Source organism: Diceros bicornis, chromosome 5 (genome assembly GCF_020826845.1).
Source record: "Diceros bicornis minor isolate mBicDic1 chromosome 5, mDicBic1.mat.cur, whole genome shotgun sequence".
Lineage (NCBI taxonomy): Eukaryota > Metazoa > Chordata > Mammalia > Perissodactyla > Rhinocerotidae > Diceros > Diceros bicornis.
Window position 1 is genome coordinate 12168045 of NC_080744.1, and position 19902 is coordinate 12187946.

Consider the following 19902-nt stretch of genomic DNA (forward strand, 5'->3'; position numbering starts at 1 on the left):
CATGAGTATCCCAAGAAAAAGGTTTATTTGTCCTACTCATATAAAAAGATGGCAACTCAATCCTTGGTTTTTTTGTTCTTTTTTTGAGAGAATAAAAGGGCTCTCACTCCTAAATCCTCCATAAATTCACAATATACAACAACACTTGCATTTTCTTCTTTAACAAAATGGGATGATTTAACAGAAAACAGCATTTTTTGGTTAATTCGCTAAACAGCTTAGCAGACAACTCAAACCTTCTCCAGGCTTTTTCATTTCCTTTCTTCTAAACCTTGGCAGATGATCTTGTTTCCAATTTCACTGAAAAAGAAAAAAAAAAAGATAACCTCACCTGCCATCCATTCCTTCATCTATCCTGTATTCCAACTCAGCATTTCTATTTCTGAACCAATACATCCTCTGCTAAGGCTGGTAGGAGGAGTCCGGCCTCCCCCCAGGATACCATATCCCCTGAAGTTCTTAGCCCCAGACTCTCTTTTCTGGTTTTCACTGCATTACTGACATCTTTACTGTTTCTATTTCCAAGGGCTTCTTCTCCTCACCTTCAAACATGTAACAGTCATCTCTATTTTGGGGAGAAAAAAGATTCCTTACATTGGTTTCACAAAATCTTCTAGTTAACATTCCCTTGCCCTCCTTTTCACTGCTAAACTTTTCAAATGCGTGGTCTTCACCCACAGTCTCTACTTCTCCACAGGCCTGCAGTCTGATCTGTAGCCCCTTCACCTTCTTTCTTGAAGATCATCACTGATCCCTTGGTTAAATGATGTTTTTACTCCATTTTTTTTTTTGTCTCAAATAGTCTTAACAGTTCTGAATATTCTTAGCAACATTGAACGCTCCCACCAAGGACCCCCTGGCACCAGCCCATCCTTACTCCCCACCTCCTCTTGACGGCTTCTCTGTCTCTGTGACTGTCTTCTGCTTCTGTTCTAGCCTCCACCATAGTTCCCTAAGGCTAAGGCCATTGGCCTGAGAGGGAAAAAATAGCCCCTCACCTTCGGAACCTGGCTTGACTCTCCAGCTGGGCTATGGCGTTTTTAGGAGTTGGTCTGACATTCACAGTTAGGCCTAGGTGTTTTCCTGTCAAACATAAACAATTCTACTGAACACCAACATTAAACAAGGCCACTCTACAACCACAGAGAAGTGAGACAAACAGAAGACCATTTTGTAATTTTGTCTAAGCACAGACGAAAACAAAGTCACAGCAAACCACGAAAATAGCAAACGTTCCCCCATCCTAGCTAATACTAGTAACTGTTGCATTTTCTGTTTTTTTGTTTTTTTTTTTTACAAATTACAGCTTTAGCTTTGTTCTAGTCTTCCCTCCTAGATAAGCATTCTTAAGATACCCACCCAATCATAGAATTACCCCCACATCCTGACAGCATCCAATCCAAAGTCTCACTTTCTTGAACCCTCCCCCAAATCACCTCACACAAGCCCCAATCCTATAAGTCCTTTCTAACACCCTCTTCCTGAAGTGCCACACAGTTCCCTATGGTGCGAGGTCTCCCTTATTTGCAACAAGCAATAAACCCAATGTGTTCAACTACAGGTATGTCTCTGATGGTCTTTGGCTAGAGGACATTGATAGGTCCTTTGTTCCTTTGTTTCATGGTCTGAGCTATCATGTATACCAAGCTAAAAGTTCATCTTGCCCTCCCACAAAAAGTCCCATCTTATTTCTATACCTGTCTATAAGGTATTTCCATGAATATTCAATAAATTTAAATTACAGCAACACATTTCTCTCAGTAACTAGGCATGCCTCCTGACTTCCATATTTTTCTCATTCTCTTTGTCACTCAGGCTTGAAAAGTCATAGTTATCATTGACTCATCCCTCTTAGTGCCCGTACACCTGCAATTAATTAATATGCCCTATCAATACTCCTATTACCCCAACCCTTCCTTCCTTGACATTCCAAAGGTCATAATTTTAGTCTGTACTACTGTCTACTATCTGTTGAACTAGCCTCCAGAATCTCTTTGGCCAGTTCTTGTCCATACGTCATTTTTAGCCTAATATTCCTGAGCAACAGCTTCCAGTGAACACAAATAAGTCCTAAGCTCTTGAGGCTAGAGTTCTCACAGAGGTAAAATTAGGAATTATTTATGAATAAATAATATGATTTGCCCCCCTTATAATAGATGAATGCCATTGCTGCACATGTGGAATAGGGAGAGCGAGAATGCCCTGGTCACCACAGGATCGTGTTTCATGTGTTGGGATCTATTCTTTGAGAAATATAGAGAAAGTGAGGTGCATTTAGAAGATTCTGGATGTAGACAAGAACTGAACCATGCCTTGTGAAGGATGGTTTAGACTGGGCTGTTTGGCTACAGAATAAAAACTTTCTGTTACATTGGAGGATATTATAGTTATTTCAAGCATGTGTGAGAGAGATTAGAATTATTTATTGTGTGTGATTGCAGAGGTCAGAATTAGGACCAGAAGTAGAAATTGGAGGGGATTGCAGATTACAGCTCAATGTAAAGCTATCTGCAGCATTACAGACAGAGCAGGCTACCTCAGGAAAGAGTGAAATTCCCAGCATGGAGCATTCCAGTGTAGACTGGATGACCACTCAGGTACACATTTCCCTCAAATTCCTGCTTTATTTATTTAGCTGTGATCATTAGACTTTCAATTACAATAGATTTGTTTCTTTTGAACAAGACAAACTTTTTATTTCATGTATTCTATTTTTCCTTAAATGGTCACTATTCACTGATCTCATCTCACATATTTACCCTTTCTGGTGCTCTCATTCTTTCCTCTGTGGTCATTTTCCATTTGCCTAATCAACTCCGTTGAGGATTTCCTTTAGTGGAGTTCTGCTTGTCATATTTTCTCATGTTCTGCTGGGCATTTAACTCTAGGTTGTTGACTTTTTTTTTACTTTTAGTTCTTTAAAGATGCTGTTTCAGGGGGCCAGCCCTGTGGCTTAGCGGTTAAGTGCGTGCGCTCCGCTGCTGGCGGCCCAGGTTCGGATCCCGGGGGCGCACCGACGCACTGCTTTTCCGGCCTCATGGCCGCATCCCACAGCAACCAGAAGGATGTGCAACTATGACATACAGCTATCTACTGGGGCTTTGGGGGAAAAATAAATAAATAAAATTATTTAAAAAACAAAGATGCTGTTTCATTTTATTCTTTTTTTTTTTTTAATTTTTTTTATTTGTTTATTTTTTTTTCCCCCAAAGCCCCCGTAGATAGTTGTAGGTCAGAGCTGCACATCCTTCTAGTTGCTGTATGTGGGATGAGGCCTCAGGATGGCCAGAGAAGCAGTGCGTCGGTGCACGCCTGGGATCCGAACCCGGCCGGCAGTAGCGGAGCGCACGCACTTAACCACTAAGCCACGGGGCCGGCCCTGTTTCATTTTATTCTGACTTTAAAGATGCTATTTCATTTTATTCTGGTTTCTGTTTCTCTGAGAAGTCAGCTGCCAGTCATTGTTACTATTTAGAGAGTAATATGTCTTTTTAGTCTTTTTTTCTCTTTTTTAAGTCTCTAATAATTCCAACATCTGGGTCATCTCTGGGTCTGGTTCAGTTGACTATTTTATCCTTTCATATGGGTCTTGTTTCTTTCTTTTTAATGTGTCTTGTATTTTTTAAAAAATTAAAAGCCAGAGGGCCAGCCCTGTGGCTTAGTGGTTAAGTGTGCGTGCTCCGCTGCTGGCGGCCTGGGGTTCGGATCCCAGGCGTGCACCAACGCACCGCTTCTCTGGCCATGCTGAGGCCGCGTCCCATATACAGCAACTAGAAGGATGTGCAGCTATGACATACAACTATCTACTGGGGCTTTGGGGGGAAAAATAAATAAATAAATAAATAAATAAATAAATAAATAAATAAATAAAATTATTTTAAAAAAAAAGCCAGATATTGTGTATAACAGACTAGTAGAGGGGCCGGACCGGTGGTGTAGTGGTTGAGTTCCACTTCAGCAACCTGGGGTTTGCAGGTTTGGATCCCAGGTGCGTACCTATGCACCATTCATCAAGCCATGCTGTGGCAGCATCCCATATACAAAATAGAGGAAGATGGGCACAGATGTTAGCTCAGGGCTAATCTTTCTCACCAAAAAAAAAAAAAAAAAAACCCCAGGAGAAACTGAGGTAAATGTCCAAAACGGGAATACCTCTTCTGTCAGGCCATTGGTGTGGAGATCTGAGTGAATTTAGTGAGCGTTTGAGGTGAGTTGGGTTTTGTGGTTGCTGTAGTTATCTTTAGTGTACCATAGACTTCAAATTCCTCCAGTGGTGGGCTGGACTGCCACGACCTTGTGCTTCATGTGAGTTCTACAGTTCTCAGTTTCCCTGTTCCACCCTAAGATTTCAGCAGGTTCTCTATGCCTAAGCATAGAGGGAATCTATTTCCATGGTTTTGTTCCTCCCCCAGCAGTACATGGCCGTTACTTGTTACTAGATGCAAGGCTCCTGGTGGGGCAGAGGAGGGGTTTCTCAGCTCTCCTGCTCCCGTCTCAGTCTTGGGCAGGCCCCGTGCACCTCCTCCAGTGGCAGACAGTCTCTCCCTCCTGTTCAGTGCAGGGTCTAGAGCATGGGCAGGTTCCCTGCCCATTTCTCCAAATTCTACCTTGTATTGCTGGGGGTCTTGGGTTGGAGTGAGTTTGGGAAGATCACCTTGATCTAGCTGAAGCTGGTCTATTTATAGTTTATCCATACTCCTACGGCATGGCTTTCCCAGGATATGAATCAAAAGCTGAGTCTCTCCTTTTTGGTGAGACTTGCACTCCAATTTTTGTCTTCCCAGCATCATGGGACTGGAAAATTCTCTCCTTAGTTTTTTATCTTCTTGTGTTTTTCACTTGGTTTCTCTGTGTCTTGTCCTGAATCTAGTCTCTTAGTAATCAGAAAACGCCTTCAGGGAAAATTGTCCCTAGAACGTCCGTCTCAACTGTCCATAGTTTTTTTCCCTTGATCTTGGCCCCTCATATCATAGCTGCTTAATTTAGCCCTGAACTCCACTTTTTGTTTCCCCAGCCTAGTTAAACTGCCACAGATTCAAAAATGCTGTTTTTGTTATGGCCCTATGCCCTAAGCCTTGAATCAGTGAACGCACCAAGGGAAGAATACAGCTGGAATGCAGAACTCCCCTCCATGTCTCCTTCTCTCTGGGATCTTGGCCGTCAGGTCCTGGCTGCACTGCTGTTCTCCAGTGCCTTCAGATTTTGTTTTGTTTTGCTTAGTATTTTGTCCAAGTTTTATTGTTGTTCTCAGTGACTGAATTAATCTGATTCTAGAAACTCTGTTACAGCTGGAAGACAATGATGTTGCCTTATTATATTCTAAACCTGAGTCCCTAACCATCATTTCATTGATTCTTATGAAATCTTCCTAATTACCTTGTGTTCAAGCCTCAGATTCACTCTTTTACCCATATTTTATGTATTGGCCTATATTTGAGGTCATGTTATGGCAGCCTTTTTCTGTAAATTTTGGTTGGTTCGTCAATAAAGATCATCTGGTTTATATATGGTAATTCTAGAAGAGTTGAATATTTTGATACTATTTAATACAGTATGTTTGTTTGACCTGTAGGGCAGAAAATCACAGATTAACATCCTGATGAAGAGTAAACCTTCACACTTAGAATACAGATTACTGTACAGGATTTGTATTGGAGTTTATACAGTTTGGATTAGATCATGTCCTTAACAGAGGACTCTCATAGAGAGGCAAGTTGGATAAATACATATTTGATTCAAATTAATATAGTAGTTGAACAATATACCGTGATACGTGAATCTAGGATAATCAAAAAACTCTCTTGGAAACGGATTTTAAACTGGGTTCTACATAGCTGGAGTGATAGTAAACTGTGCTGGTGGAAGTCAAGAGGTAGAATGTTCTAGAAGTGAATGATATTTTAAGCTAAAGATTGTTGGTTAGTAGCAATAAGATGGAAGATTAGGGAAGACATGGAGGTACGTTAGTATTAAACAGTTTTATAATATCTACAGAAAGAGGAGAAATTTGAAAAGGAATATAATCTGAGTTTCCCGCATCTGTAGGATGCAGGAAAGATTGAAAGAAGGAAGTGACCGGAGTTGAGTGACCCTTTTAAGAAGGAAGTTGTAGTATGGTCACCAGCAGAGTGAGGTAGGATTGAAGGCAAAGTGGAAGGATTTGATTAATACTATAACTTTCGGAGTCTTTCAGTGGAATGGATGGAGCTGAAGACAGGAGTGTTTAAGAGAATAAATACAAGGAAGCCAGATGCCATTTTTTTTCAATGTCATTTTAAGACAGTTAAGCTGAGGAAGTGACAAATTGTATTCTTGCAGATAATGGTAGAAGAGAACTTCATGGCAGAGGAAATAAAAGATTTGGGTGCTATCTTTGTCTAATTTAATTTCATGGGATGAATCTCCATTTCAGACTAACATTCACTAATTCAATCAACAGATTGTTGAACAATTCTTAGGGGTAAAGCATTGTAATAGATACTTATAGAGCTATTTTAGATGATTCTTGATCTCAAGAATTTATAGTCTGATAGGAGTGATGAGATAGAACAGTTATTCAATTGTGGGAAAAAGTAGAAAATGGTAGTTTCAGTTTCTGGCATATAGTAGGGTGCTCAATAAAGGTTTGTTGAATGAATGAATGAATGAAGGGCAGAGAGGCACATATAAAATACTAAGAGTTGAGAAGAGAAGTTGCTTATATGTGGAAAGATCAAGAAAGGCTTTCATAAGGAATACGACCACTGAACAAGACCGTAAATGTCAGATAGGATTTAGATATGAGATTGCTGGGGGTGGGGGGGAGGTTATTCCAAGTGGAGGTAACAGTGTCAGAAAGTGGAAGCTAGAAAGTTCAGAGTACATAGAGGGAAAGGTGGGGTTGAAGCAGGCAAGAAAAAGCTCAGGAAGACAAAGCTGAGGAAGTAGGCTGGAACACAAGTTTGGAGGGCCTTGAATGCTCTAAGGAATTTGGAGTTTATTCAGTAGGTAATATTTAGCGTTAGAAAGATAACGTACAGACAATAAAATATTTGAATCACTTGAGGATATGAAGTTAGAAGTATAAAAGGAAAGGAGGAATAGAACAGTTGGGGATCAAAGATATTCATATGCAAAGGTGCAGATACGTCCCTGCTTCAGGTGCTCAGGGTCTTGCTCAAAGGATTCATGTTACTGAGCCTGTACAAGTGGAGTGCAATTTATTCATTAACACTCAGCAAAAAAAATCCGTTACTATCATTAGTACTTAATTAGGCTATGCAATGCGAAATTCCTTATTAAATCTTTTCAGAAGCTGCAAGTAAGAAGAAGTAGAAGGCAATTTCTCAGGAAAAGTAGTCTATATCCAGTCTCCATTTCTACATTTTTCATTCACTTCTTAATTCGCTGCATTCTGGGTTTTGTCTCTCATTATAGCAGAAACTGCTCTTATTAAAGTCACCATGGACCCCTGAATTGCCAATCCCAATGGCACTTTGCTCTAACACTGCCTCCTCTGGGAAGCCTTCCTCAATCTCACAGACAGGGACGATGCCCTTTCATCTGTTCTGCTGAAGCACTCTGAGCCGACCTCTAGGATGGTACCTATCATACTGTATTACAATTATTTACAGCTATGTCATTCCTCCTGGACTGTGACTTCCATGAGGGCAGAAACTGTCTTATTCAACTTCGTATCCCCAGCACCTGGTATGGTGTTGTCTGAATTATTAATAAATACAAACAATAAACCCCTCTCTGTTATCTCTTTCAATCCCCTCATCAAGATACATACTGAAGACTTCCAGATATAATCAGAATAGAAATTATCCTGAGGACTTCCAACTATAACCAGAACAGAAACATTTCCTCTGAGAACACTACTTTCACCCTCACTTGTACTGTAAATTATTTGTAAATCATTAAATGATTGATATAGTAATGTTCTAGTATGTTCTAGTTAGTGCTGGAGATTCAAAGATAAATAAGAATAAAAATAAACACCTTTTATGAAATTTATGGTATTATTATTTCTAATACCATCTAACATAGTTTTCTCTATCATTACAGCTCATGGTCAATAAAGATGCTCAGCATTTTATTATTCTGATTGTCTTGTCACATCCCTAGAACTTTCAAATGTAATATGTGAAGACCACTCTTGTCTATATTTTTATAAACACATACACACACACGCTTAACCTCTTTTATTCAATTTTTCAAATACTTCGGGATTTACTGACATTGATACATCTGACAATTTGGAATTATCTTGGTTCTTTCTCTCTCTTTTGCTCTTTTATTTCAGTTTTTGCTAAATTGTTTCTTTCCATCATCTACAAAGTCCACACTTTTCATTCTTTTCTTTGATTCTGGTTAACATCTGTCTTTTCAATCTTATACTTAACTGTCATCACTTCTCCCATTATCTTGTTCATCTATTATTTTGATCATTCTACTCCTATGAAAGATCTTCCTATGGCTATCTTATGGTGGGACCACGAATGAATGAAATAACTATATAGGCATCTATATCTGCCATGAAGGTAGTCAGCCAAAATCATCTTTGGAAAAATTTGGGGGCAGCATTTAGTAAGGCAACAGAGGTATAGGGCAGTTATCTTTTAAGAAAGTTTGTATTAAATTAGTATCCAATACAGCGCAAAGTCCAAGAGAACCAAGGAGTTGAGTCTGAGAGGTAAATTAAAGTATTCCAATTGTCAACTCGTTACTGTTCCATGTGAGTTTATAATTTCCCTGAAAAAAATGATACATATTATGAATTTAAATACAATAACAGTATATTATCAAGTGTTAACAAGTGGTAAAGACTAAGCTTCAATGATTGTCATATGAGGGTTGGGTCGGGTGGAACCAATAAATGTAGGTGGGGCTGAGGTGGAGAACAATGATGCCCTGATTGGATATTACTTGTGGTAAATGTCCTAATGTCCTAAATGTATGATGTATATATTCCATATTTTTAAAAAAACATATCTATCAAACTAATTTCAATATTATAGTGTAAATGAAATATACTATGTGATAATTAAATATGTGACCAAAGGAATCTGTAAATGTTTTGCTATGAATTTTTTTTTGTTAAGAAATCTTCAATTTAATTATGCTGAAGGTAGTTATTTTGAGTAGGGGAATTGAGTGCACAACCACTTAAAAATCATATTCATAATTTCTTAGAATAAATGACTATATAAGCTTACATTCAAATTTAGTTTGTGGTGTTTTCCTTAATGTAACAAAAGTCAATGCAGGAAAATCGTTTGGATAACTACGAGTTTGTTGGTGGATGCTACTAAAGAAACTTAAAGTATTCATAAAAGCAGCATTTTTTTGAATGTCAACTTAAAAAATATTTTTGGAAATATGTTCCTCAATGCTTGTAAACACCTGGTCTGTATGGTGAGTAGCAGCAGTGGAGGTTTTGCTTTCGCTTTTAAAAAGAACTGTTGGAGCATCTGTGGATTTAGATCCGTTAGGGGCATTACAAAGACTTCGCAAACAGACTGAAGGAAAACAGAGGTCGAAATTGGTCTTTCCAATATACCTCATCATCATTCCTAATGTTAACTTTTCTTTCTTCTAATTATTCTTTACTTCTAATAAAGTATAAACTATGCCTACATGACAATGTTTGCTAGTAAGAGAATGTTAGAGAAGACTTTACAGGAAATAAAATTTTTAGGAAATAAAATGTTCTTTACAATGTACTATTTGTTAAAACAACATAATGAACAGTAAGATATATGAATATAAAATGGTTTTACATTTATTTAATTTGAAAGACATCAGAATAAATATATTACATAAAACCACTCATCCTTAAAGCAAAGCATAATTGTTTGTCACAATTATTTTAATATACTTCTAAGATAAGTTTTAACCTCAGGAAAACAAGGTTTGGAATGGGAAGAGTTAAAAAGCACGAAGCCACAGTAACCCCATTTAGATAAGGGGACAGATGGGTGGAGCAAGGAAACAATACGCTGAAGTGCTTTTCCTTCACAGATCTTGGTTCACATTAAGGTTAAATTCCAAAGGAGGATGTGTTTTCCCCATATGGAGTCTTAAAGGACATGCCTTTGTTTCCAACTTCCCAGAAAAGATATATGTTAACACAAACAAAGCATTTCATAATAAATTTAACTTTTATAGAGTGACTAATGCCCTGTGGAGATAAGGTAGACTCTCGGTCACCTGTGTTTAATCCAGGCTGAAGAAATTATGCCAAGGGCACACTGGCAAAACTTGATTCCTTTGGAGAGGATGGCAGGAACTTGGTAGGGAGCAGAAAGGGTCTTGGTTTTAAAAGTCTCATCGGGATGACTCTTCCTTCCTCACTGTGAACACAGTTCAGCATTTGTGTACTTTGGAAGGACAAAGAGGTGAGGTAAGCCTGCCAAAATCTGACCTGCGTTTCTGGGAACCTGTTAGTAGGTCAACTGTTACGAATGTAAGAGAAACTGCAAAGGAGTGGTGGGTCCTAGACATTTGGGAGCTGGACTACAAATAGCTTTATTAAAGCCTGCACCCTGTTTCTTCTTCTAGATTGCGAGTGAGATGACATGATGTTTAAAATGCCACAGAGGATCACTGTTATTCAATCAAATCAGGCTTCGGTGGCTGTGGTGGGGGGAACAGCAGAGAAAGAGACAACTCTTTTCTGCTAGAAATACTTATTTTACAGTTAACAGATAGAAAAAGATATTTTTAAAATTTTACCTGGGATCTTGTTAAAAATAATTTATTAACCTATCTCTTCCTTCTAAGAAAGACAGATTATTTCTGTAAATAGTGCTTATCTACCTGTCCTTTCCCCTTTCTTTTAACTTTGTATTATTCTTTATTAACTAGAGGCTAATTCATAAGCCCCTATTCTTGCAAAATGTCTCTGAATTTGCGGCTAGGTAATTCGCTCATTGAACACATACATCCCTTTTCCACGTGCAAATACTATTGACTTCAGTTGAAGATGTAAAAATTAGTCCCGAGGCACGTGAAGGAATTCCTTTTCAAGAGAGGGAAACAACATCTGTTTGTGTCAATTGTATCAGACGTATCTGACTATACAGAGTACAAAGTTTAATTTATTTCTTATATTTATGAATTTATCCATGATGAAAGGCTTAGGAAATCTACTTAAAATTGAAACAAAATAGAATAGCATTCTCCCCTCCTCCTCTACTCACTATAAAAGGAGACACTGACATAGAAGAAACTTGATTTTAAGTTGCTTTATGAGAATTTTTGAAACATCTCTTTACTTTATCAATCTGCAGGTCACTAATATTGATTCTAGACAAAATTAAGTAACATCACTTATTCTATGCTACTCATTTCTTTATAGTGCCCAATTTCCTTCTTGTGCTGTGAATTAAATAAAAAAATAAACTCCGTCCATCTTTTTATGTTAGCCAATGACTAACAGAAGAAAACTATCCTGACCCTAGACTTCTGGGCAAGAGCAATGAGGTTTCTCTTCTCAGACTTTATAATAGCAAATCCAAATTTCAGAAATTCATTACCTATTCAGAGAGGAACACCACAAGGGGGCAGGTGAATCCAGGCGAGGTCCTAGGTGAGAGGGTCCCTGTATTGGGAATTCCGCTCAAAGGAGGGGAGATGAAATGAAAGTCAGAAACCACTCTAAGGATAATACTTCTTCATGAGCATAAGCATTAGATCTGGATCATCCACGTGAAATCTTAGAATATATCCAAAGATATCAATTACAATATACCAAGAAAATAAATGAAAAAAACCAAACCAGTGTAGTCACACATTGCAAGTGTGTAATATATTTACAAAAGCCAATAGTATGGTTTTATCAAGAAGAGAAAGACTATAGCTGACCAGAAATCCAAAATCTTCTACAGAGCAACTAGGGTATGGTTTGAAAATAAATTACAACCAGACAGGCAGAGTATCAAATAATTAAAAAGATATATGAGAAGATACCTTTGCTTCAAAGTGATCTTAATAACCAACAATTTCATAACAGAAGAATAAACTTTGAATGATAGAGCTAAAACAGTTTTCTTTTCCCACACAAAAATTGAGAAATTTATTTCAGAGATTTTAGGAAAGATAAAAGCTGCTGCTTAAAAAGGTAATTTGAAGAGTCTGCTTTGATTTTTATAAGAAATTAAACTTAGCCCAGCAACAGGAGGCAAAAACTGATATTAAAAAATTAGTTCTTCTAAACAAATATTTTAAAATTGACAGCAGACACCCCCTGTGAGAACGTCAATGACAGTGTCTTCAATGGCCAACATATTACATACCTTCTATGCAAAGTAGCCAGGATTAATTCTAGCTGGTAAAGCTGGAAATTATTGCCAGCCTCTCTTTTATATCTCATGAAGGAAACACATTTAATTATTTGATGTGGGTAGACAGTATATTATTTTATCTTTTATAGATTAATAAAATGAAATGCACAGACTATTATAGCATAATATAGTATAGTATAATTTATATAGTATAAAATAGTATAGTATAACAAAAATAGTATACTATATAATATAGTATAACAAGGTATACAAGTCTCGTTTCTTTCTGGTAGCTTTTGTTTAGTTTCTAATAACAATTAGAATCTTTAAAATGAGCTTTTAAGTAGCTTATCTTATATGATAAAATTAACTTCTTATTTAGGCCCCTACAACAATTTTCTATAGTAACAACGTAGAAGTCACTTCTTCTATTATAAATCTATTGATTGATGAAGTCATCTCCTAAAAGACTTTAGGGCAAGCTAGGCTTTAGAAGTTGGGGTGCCAACTTGAGTAATCTTTCTGTTACGTCATGATATATTTTGGTTTCATGGTACCATAGGACTTAACTCTAGCCAAACTATAAAGACTATTTTTAAAGCAAAGCTCTGGATTCAAATGTAAATGCCCATTCTTATGTCACCTTAACAAAGTCTATTTTTCTCAAATTCACTCATTCTTCTCTGTGTGTACATATGTATATGAATATACATACACATACATAATATACACTGATACACACACACTCATACACATATATGTATATATACACACATACATACGTGATGCAATCCAGTAGTGATATTCTAGCTTATTCTTTCTCCTCTTTGCAGTCTGTGAGTGAGCTTTCTCTTCCTTGTCTTTCTTTATCCCAAGTAACTGCAGCTTCTTCACAAGCTTTGTCACCTAAAGGACATGGAGGCAGCTTCTGCAATGCTTGAAATAATAATGCTTTGATTTGTCACAGTGAAAAGTTGGATGGCTTTTAAAAGCTGACCAGTCCAGAGCTATTTGCACATAGTAGACATTCAATAAATATTTGTTGATTTGATTTATTCTTGGGTAACAACCCTTTTTTTCTTCACTGATGTGCTATGGTTGAGCCTGTGTACAAACGCATTTATGAGTAAATATTAATGGTCATGGTCACTGAAGATGTTTTAGAGGGAAAAAGCTAGATCTGCAGGCTGTTAGGAACAGCAATGATTGGGAGTTACTCTAAGTAGTTATAAAATAATAGACAGACACCATAAAATAGGGTCTAACAGAACACCATTCTGATAAATTTTTTGGAAACAAAGTGGCTACTCCATAGTTTTTGAATCAATCACATGTTGAGGGCTTAAAATCTGTGATTGCATATGCTAAGACAAAGGAACTTTTCATGTAAAAAAAATTAAGGATAATATTTTGGTTATAAAATTTAGTGAGCATATGTAAGCTACATAATATTTCCTTTGGTATATGCTCCTTTGTGATAGTCACAAAAGTGTTTATGTATGTTTTATTGACAATTGAGAGGCCTTGGACATACAAAATGAGAATTTTTCCCAAATTTCAAGTAATATGTAACTTTTAAAGAGTTAAACTCTATACTCCTATCATTCAAAAGAGCATAATTGATTTATTTCCTTTTCTGGTCACTAACAGTAAAAACTGTTTCTGAGCTTACAACATGTTAAATTTTGGCTCAAGGCAAATTTACAACAGCAAGGTTTACGATAAAATCTGTCAAAACATTAACCATGATGGCACAAGTTTTAGCTCTTAACAGAAACAGACAGGGAAGCAGGAGCCTTGGAATGGACAGACATTTGTACTTCTAGCTCTGAAAATGCCTGCTTATGTCACATATAAAAGTTATTCAATTCTTTTGTTTTCATTTTACTCAAATGTGAACGGTCTATAAGGTGACTACGTGTTTCAATTAACTGGTTTCAAAGAGATGGGAGATACTAGGATTAAAGATATAATTCTGAGTAAAAAATTACTAGCTAAGAGAACTTCAGATGTTCAAGACAAAAGCTAAGAAACTATGGCATTTTCATTTCTTGTTTGATGAATTTCAAGAAAAATTGTCTTAACATAGGTAGTGTCTTAACCTTTTTGGTGCTTTAAGACAAAGATGATTCATTTGGCCATGTGCCAGCATTTAAGCACTATTCGTTAGGATGATTTTAATTTCTCAATATGGCAAACAATCTTGGTAGTTTTGGTTTACTGTTGCTTGATGAGTAAAGAGGCTGCCTTTCTTAGGAAATTACAAACAAAATACTATTATCGAGGGTGAATCACTCTGCTGGCAATCAATTATAACCAAGACGGTTAACTTTGTGTGTGAGGCACATACTAGAAACAATTTCAGAGAAGGACATACCACCTTAAAAAACATAATTTGATTAGACACGGGCAGGATAGAGTTATGAGAAGAAACTCTTCTTTAAGGAACTTAGAGGTGTTCAATGTGTCAATGCCATGGTCATACAAATAAAATGCAGTGAGTCTTCTATGCCTGAGTGTTTCAGAAAGCCTTTGATATAACTGACCTGTTTATTGAAGAATGGTATGCATTTTTTAAGCTTTAGGATCTTCATTCAACAAGTTACATGATGAATATTGGTGGAGACCAAAGTAGAGATAAAATAAAATTAGTAACTAAATATTAATTTTTGAAGCTGCAGCTGGTGGGTAATGTTCATGCACAATTTATTTTTGCTCTTGAATATCTTAAAATATGGCTCAGGTGTTGAAACAATAATAAATAACTGGAAAGTAAAACCTCATGAAAGTTTATTAAAATAATCAGAATTCAGAACACTTTAGTTACTTTTAGGAAATGAGGAATCACTGAATTTGAAATCGTGATTCAAAGTAGATCACAGCAGTATCAGAAGGCATCCAGACGCACCACGCTGGTTCACACATTGCTTTCCTTCTCCCTCTTTGCCTGAATTTTGACACACTTGGTTCCAGAAAGCAATTTTGTTATTGCTGTTGTTCAATAAAGGCTTAAATAGTCTATTTTGTGGTCTGGAAATTTTGTATAAACTTTCCAAGACAATGAAACCATGTCTTCACTTTATCATAGAATGAAATTTCAAACTTTGGACTGTAAGGGACCAAAATTTAACAGCTACATAAGAAATTCTGAGTAAAAAACCAAATCTGACCAAACAAGACAGAAAAAAAAACCCAAAAAAACAAAACTCCTCACTTTAAATGGATTATGGTTAAAAGTTAAAGTCCTCAGGTAAGCACAATGTTTCACCCGGTAACGTGCCAGGTGCTAGATAATTTGACATAATAATACGTATAATACCACTATTTTAGGAAAGGATACTCATCTTAATCTTTTAATGTCATATATTTTTTAGAAAGACAGGTCACACAAATGTTGATAAAACAAAAATATAGTTTGAAAATTTCGGTTTCATCATTGACAAGAATGATTATTCATCAAGTATTTACCTGTGCAAAGAAACATGAACAAGACTGAATTTCTGACCTCCAGAAGCTGCTTTCTAATGGGAGATGGTCCAGGAATACTGAAACACGAGGAAACTTAATAACTGCCCTAATAGAGATGAAGAAGGAGCTCTACGGCATACAGAGTAGAGATTAGCTGCGACTTGGCAGTGCAGCGGGGGTGGGCAGTTAGGGAAAGATTCGTGGAGGGGGCAGCATATAAGTGTTCTTGAAGGATGAGTTGCATTTAAACACGTGAAGGTGGATTTGACTGAGTAGGGGATTAAAAATGGCAAATGAATTAAATAATGAAAGTACAGGGTAGGAACTGAAATGGTGAGTCCGCTTGGAGCCTAGGGTCCAAGGTATTAATGTGAATGAAAGTCACTTTTATTAATTTTCTTGCCATCCTTACAAAAACAAAATAATGTATCAGAACTTTGATGTATGATTTGGGCAATTGGTTCTTTACAAAAAATCCAAGATGGGACCAGAAAACTGTCCTAAAATCTAAAAAAAGTACACACACACACATACCCTTCATTCTTTGATTCCAGAAATGATAAAGCCACTGTTTGTCTTACTGCAAGTTAAAGACAATAGCATCTGAAATATGTAAACTTGCAGTCCACAATATAGCCACATTTCTTGAAAAAGTTGTTGCGTTTTTTATAAAAGCAGAAACAAAGTGATTATTTTGATACGGTTGAGGTTTTAACTAAAAGGAAACTTCTGATTTCAGACGTTTTTCTCACTTCTTTTCAACAAACAAGATTACATAGTCACATTCCTCTGTGTCACCCATACAAAAGTATACAACTACTCTTTATAATATGACCATAGTTTAAGAAAACAAGATGCAAAAAGCAAATCTAATTTTGTCAAGTGATAAGACTATGATTTAAGACATCAGTAATCAGTGTACACATTCAAATAAAGAATAATTCTTCAAAGCAATAACACTGAGGCATTTTATGTCAAATTGTTCTATTATTGTTCACACTATATTTGAATTTTCTCCTCCGGAATTATCTTCAGAACTGGTTTATGAGTTGGAAAAGAAATTCAATCTCCTCTCTTTTAGTCACCTGGTTTTTGTTTCAAACCAGTATGTTTAGAAACAAACGAAGCTTAGAGATTTAAAATCAAACTTGCCTTTAGCAAGCCAATGTGTACATAATCTATATGGGTCTGAGAAACATTCTTTGTCACATTATCAGGAGGATATCCCTAAGCAACAAAAACTGTTGGCCTGGAAGAAAAGGGCCCCAGGAGACAAAGTCTACTTGACTGGTGCATTTAGCAGCTCCCACCTTCTCAAATATTATGTAATTTTGGTTCCTCTATTTTAGGCAAAGTTCCTACGTTAAAACAGGTATGCATTTTGAAGTTTCTGTTACAGTAGGCGTGATTTTGAAATAAAAGTCACTTCTTAATTTAAGCTTTCTTAGGTGCACTTGGCGTATTTCTTTATTTTCCACACGCATTATGAAGGCTACTTTTTGGGGAGCAGTGGGACTAGACAGGCAAGAGTGTCTTAGTTGCCTAAAGACAGGCTAATCATATGGTTTTGATCATAAAACCAAAAATGTTGATTGCTGCTGTTTTCTAAGTCTTGCTTTACATGGAGCCAGTGTGAAAAGTTCGTTAGCTAGAGCTTAACAACACAATGGCTGAAGGAATGGGGTTACCATACGAGTGTTTAAATTCCAGGCCGGATCCCTAGCTACAACAGAGAAGAAAGTTCAAACAACAAAAACAGAGTCGCGAGGTCTGAACTTGTGTGTCACGGACACCTCTTACTCATCACCAGGCAGCTCTTACTCAGGGCAACGAGGCCCTCCCAAGCAACATGGCTAATTGAAGGAGGATTCTGAAGCTCTTGGCTGCAGATAAACCAAAGTGGCACATGGCTCATAACTCAAACATTTCATTTTAGGCAGCTTTTAGTTTTCTTGCATGGGCTAATTTGGATTATTCAATCATTTTCTTTTCTTTAATGAAAAACTGCTTGTAGTTACTGGTGGGGACAAAGAGCTGCAATTATGGCTCTTGGAAGGCAAATTTATTATCTATTCATTTTAATCACGTATATAAGCAATACTAAATTCAGAACATTTTATTAGCAGTACAATTATATAGCTCTGTGTGTATGAATTTAATAACATTCAGCGCGGATTACTGTTTCCTGCTATGATGGACCTGGAACCTCTCTCAGTCAGCCACTAGAAATGCTGGATAGAAAATGACAAACATCTCAAATGCATCAATATGCTGGCAACTTGGTAAGGAATATTCAGAGGCCAAAACCTAAGTAAAACTGGAGCCCTCAACGGTAAGTGAAGCACCAAAGGCAGTTTTTACCTTGAAAGCATTTGCCTTGTGATATGGGTGAAGGTGAGCTTTGATTTTCATGGCCTTTTAGTGGAGCAGGGAACAGAGGACAAAGTTCAGGGCCCACCCAAGGAGGGAAATCTTGAACTCAGGCTATGAATGAAGGATAAAAAAAAACATTTCCCGTGAAATTTTTTTTTTTCCAGATTTCACACGAGTGAGATCATATGGGATTTGTCTTTGTCTGAGTTATTTCACTTAGCATAACGCCCTCAGTGTCCATCCATGTTGTCACAAATGGCAAGATTTCCTCGTTTTTTTTTATGGTTGAATAATATTCCATTGTGTGTATATATGTGTGTGTGTGTGTGTGTGTGTGTGTGTGTGTGTATATGTAAATATATATACCATAGCTTCTTTATCCATTCATCCATCAACGGACACTTAGGTTGTTTCCGTATCTTGGCTATTGTGAACAATGTTGCTATGAACATGGAGGTTATCTTTCGGAGTTACTGTTTTCATTTCCTTCCTTTCATTCCTGGAAGTGGAAATGTTGGATTATATAGTAGTTGTTTTCTTGTGTGTGTGTGGGCGAGGAAGATTAGCTCTGAGCTAACATCTGTTGCCAATCCTCCTCTTTTTGCTGAGGAAGATTGGCCCTGGGCTACATACATGTCCATCTTCCTCTACGTTATATGTGGGATGCCTGCCACAGCATGGCTTGATAAGCAATGCTAAGTCCGTGCCCAGGATCCGAACCTGCAAACCCTGGGCCACTGAAGCAGAGTGCGCAAACTTAACCAGTACGCCACCAGGCTGGCCCCGTTTTTAATTTTTTTGAGGATCCTCCATATTTTTTTCCATAGTGGCTGTACCAGTTTACAATCTGACCAACAGTGTATTAGGGTTCACTTTTCTCCACATCCGTGCCAGTATTTGTTATCTCTTGTCTTTTTGGTGATGGCCATCCTAACAGGTGTGAGGTGATATCTCACTGTGGTTTTGATTTGCATTTCCCTAATGACTAGTGATGTTGAGTATCTTTTCCTGTACCTGTTCGCCTATATATATCTTCTTGGGAAAAATGCCTATTCAGGTCCTTTGCCCATTTTAAAATTAGATTTTTTTTTTGTTGTTATTGAGTTGCATGAGTTCTTTATATTTTTTGGATATTAACCCCTTACCAGATTTATGGTTTTCAAGTATTTTTTCTCATTCCAAAGGCAGGGTTCACTTTGTTGATGGTTTCTTTTGCTGTGCAGAGCTTTTGTTTGATGTAGTCTCATTTATTTTTGATTTGTTGCTTGTGCTTTAGGCGTCATATCCAAAAAATCATTGCCAAGACCCAGATCAAGGAGGTTTTTCTTGCTTTCTCCTAGGAGCTTCATGGTTTCAGGTCTCACGTTTAAGTTATTAATCCATTTTGAGTTAATTTTTGTGAGTGGTGTAAGATAGGGGTCTAGTTTCATTCTGTTACATGTGAATATCCAATTTTCCCAGCACCATTTATTGAAGAGTCTGTTTTTTCTCCATTGAATATTCTTGGCTCCCTTGTCAAATATTACTTGACTGTATATGCTTGGGTTTATTTCTGGGCTTTTGATTTTGTTCCATTGATCTATTTGTCTGTTTTTATGCCAATACCATACCGTTTTGATTACTATAGCTTTATAGTATAGCTTAAAATCAGGAAATGTGATGCCTCCTGCTTTGTTCTTCTTTCTCAGGATTTCTTTAGCTATTCAGGGTCTTTTGTGGTTCCATATAAATTTTAGGATTGTTTTTTCTACTTCTGTAAAAGATGCTATTGATAGGGATTGCATTGAATTTA

The 19902-nt window shown here is 37.0% G+C and overlaps 1 protein-coding gene across 1 annotated transcript in view; it reads right to left on the reverse strand.

Moving 5' to 3' along the window:
- MIPOL1 (mirror-image polydactyly 1) overlaps positions 1-19902 on the reverse strand; it is a 310457-nt gene continuing 290555 nt past the window's right edge. Inside the window, exons 13-14 of the mRNA XM_058540696.1 lie at positions 999-1083; positions 1-300 (exon numbers count right to left, since the gene is read on the reverse strand). Of these exons, the coding sequence (XP_058396679.1) occupies positions 1041-1083 (43 nt within the window). The 3' untranslated portion in view covers positions 1-300; positions 999-1040. The remainder of the gene's footprint in view (positions 301-998; positions 1084-19902) is intronic.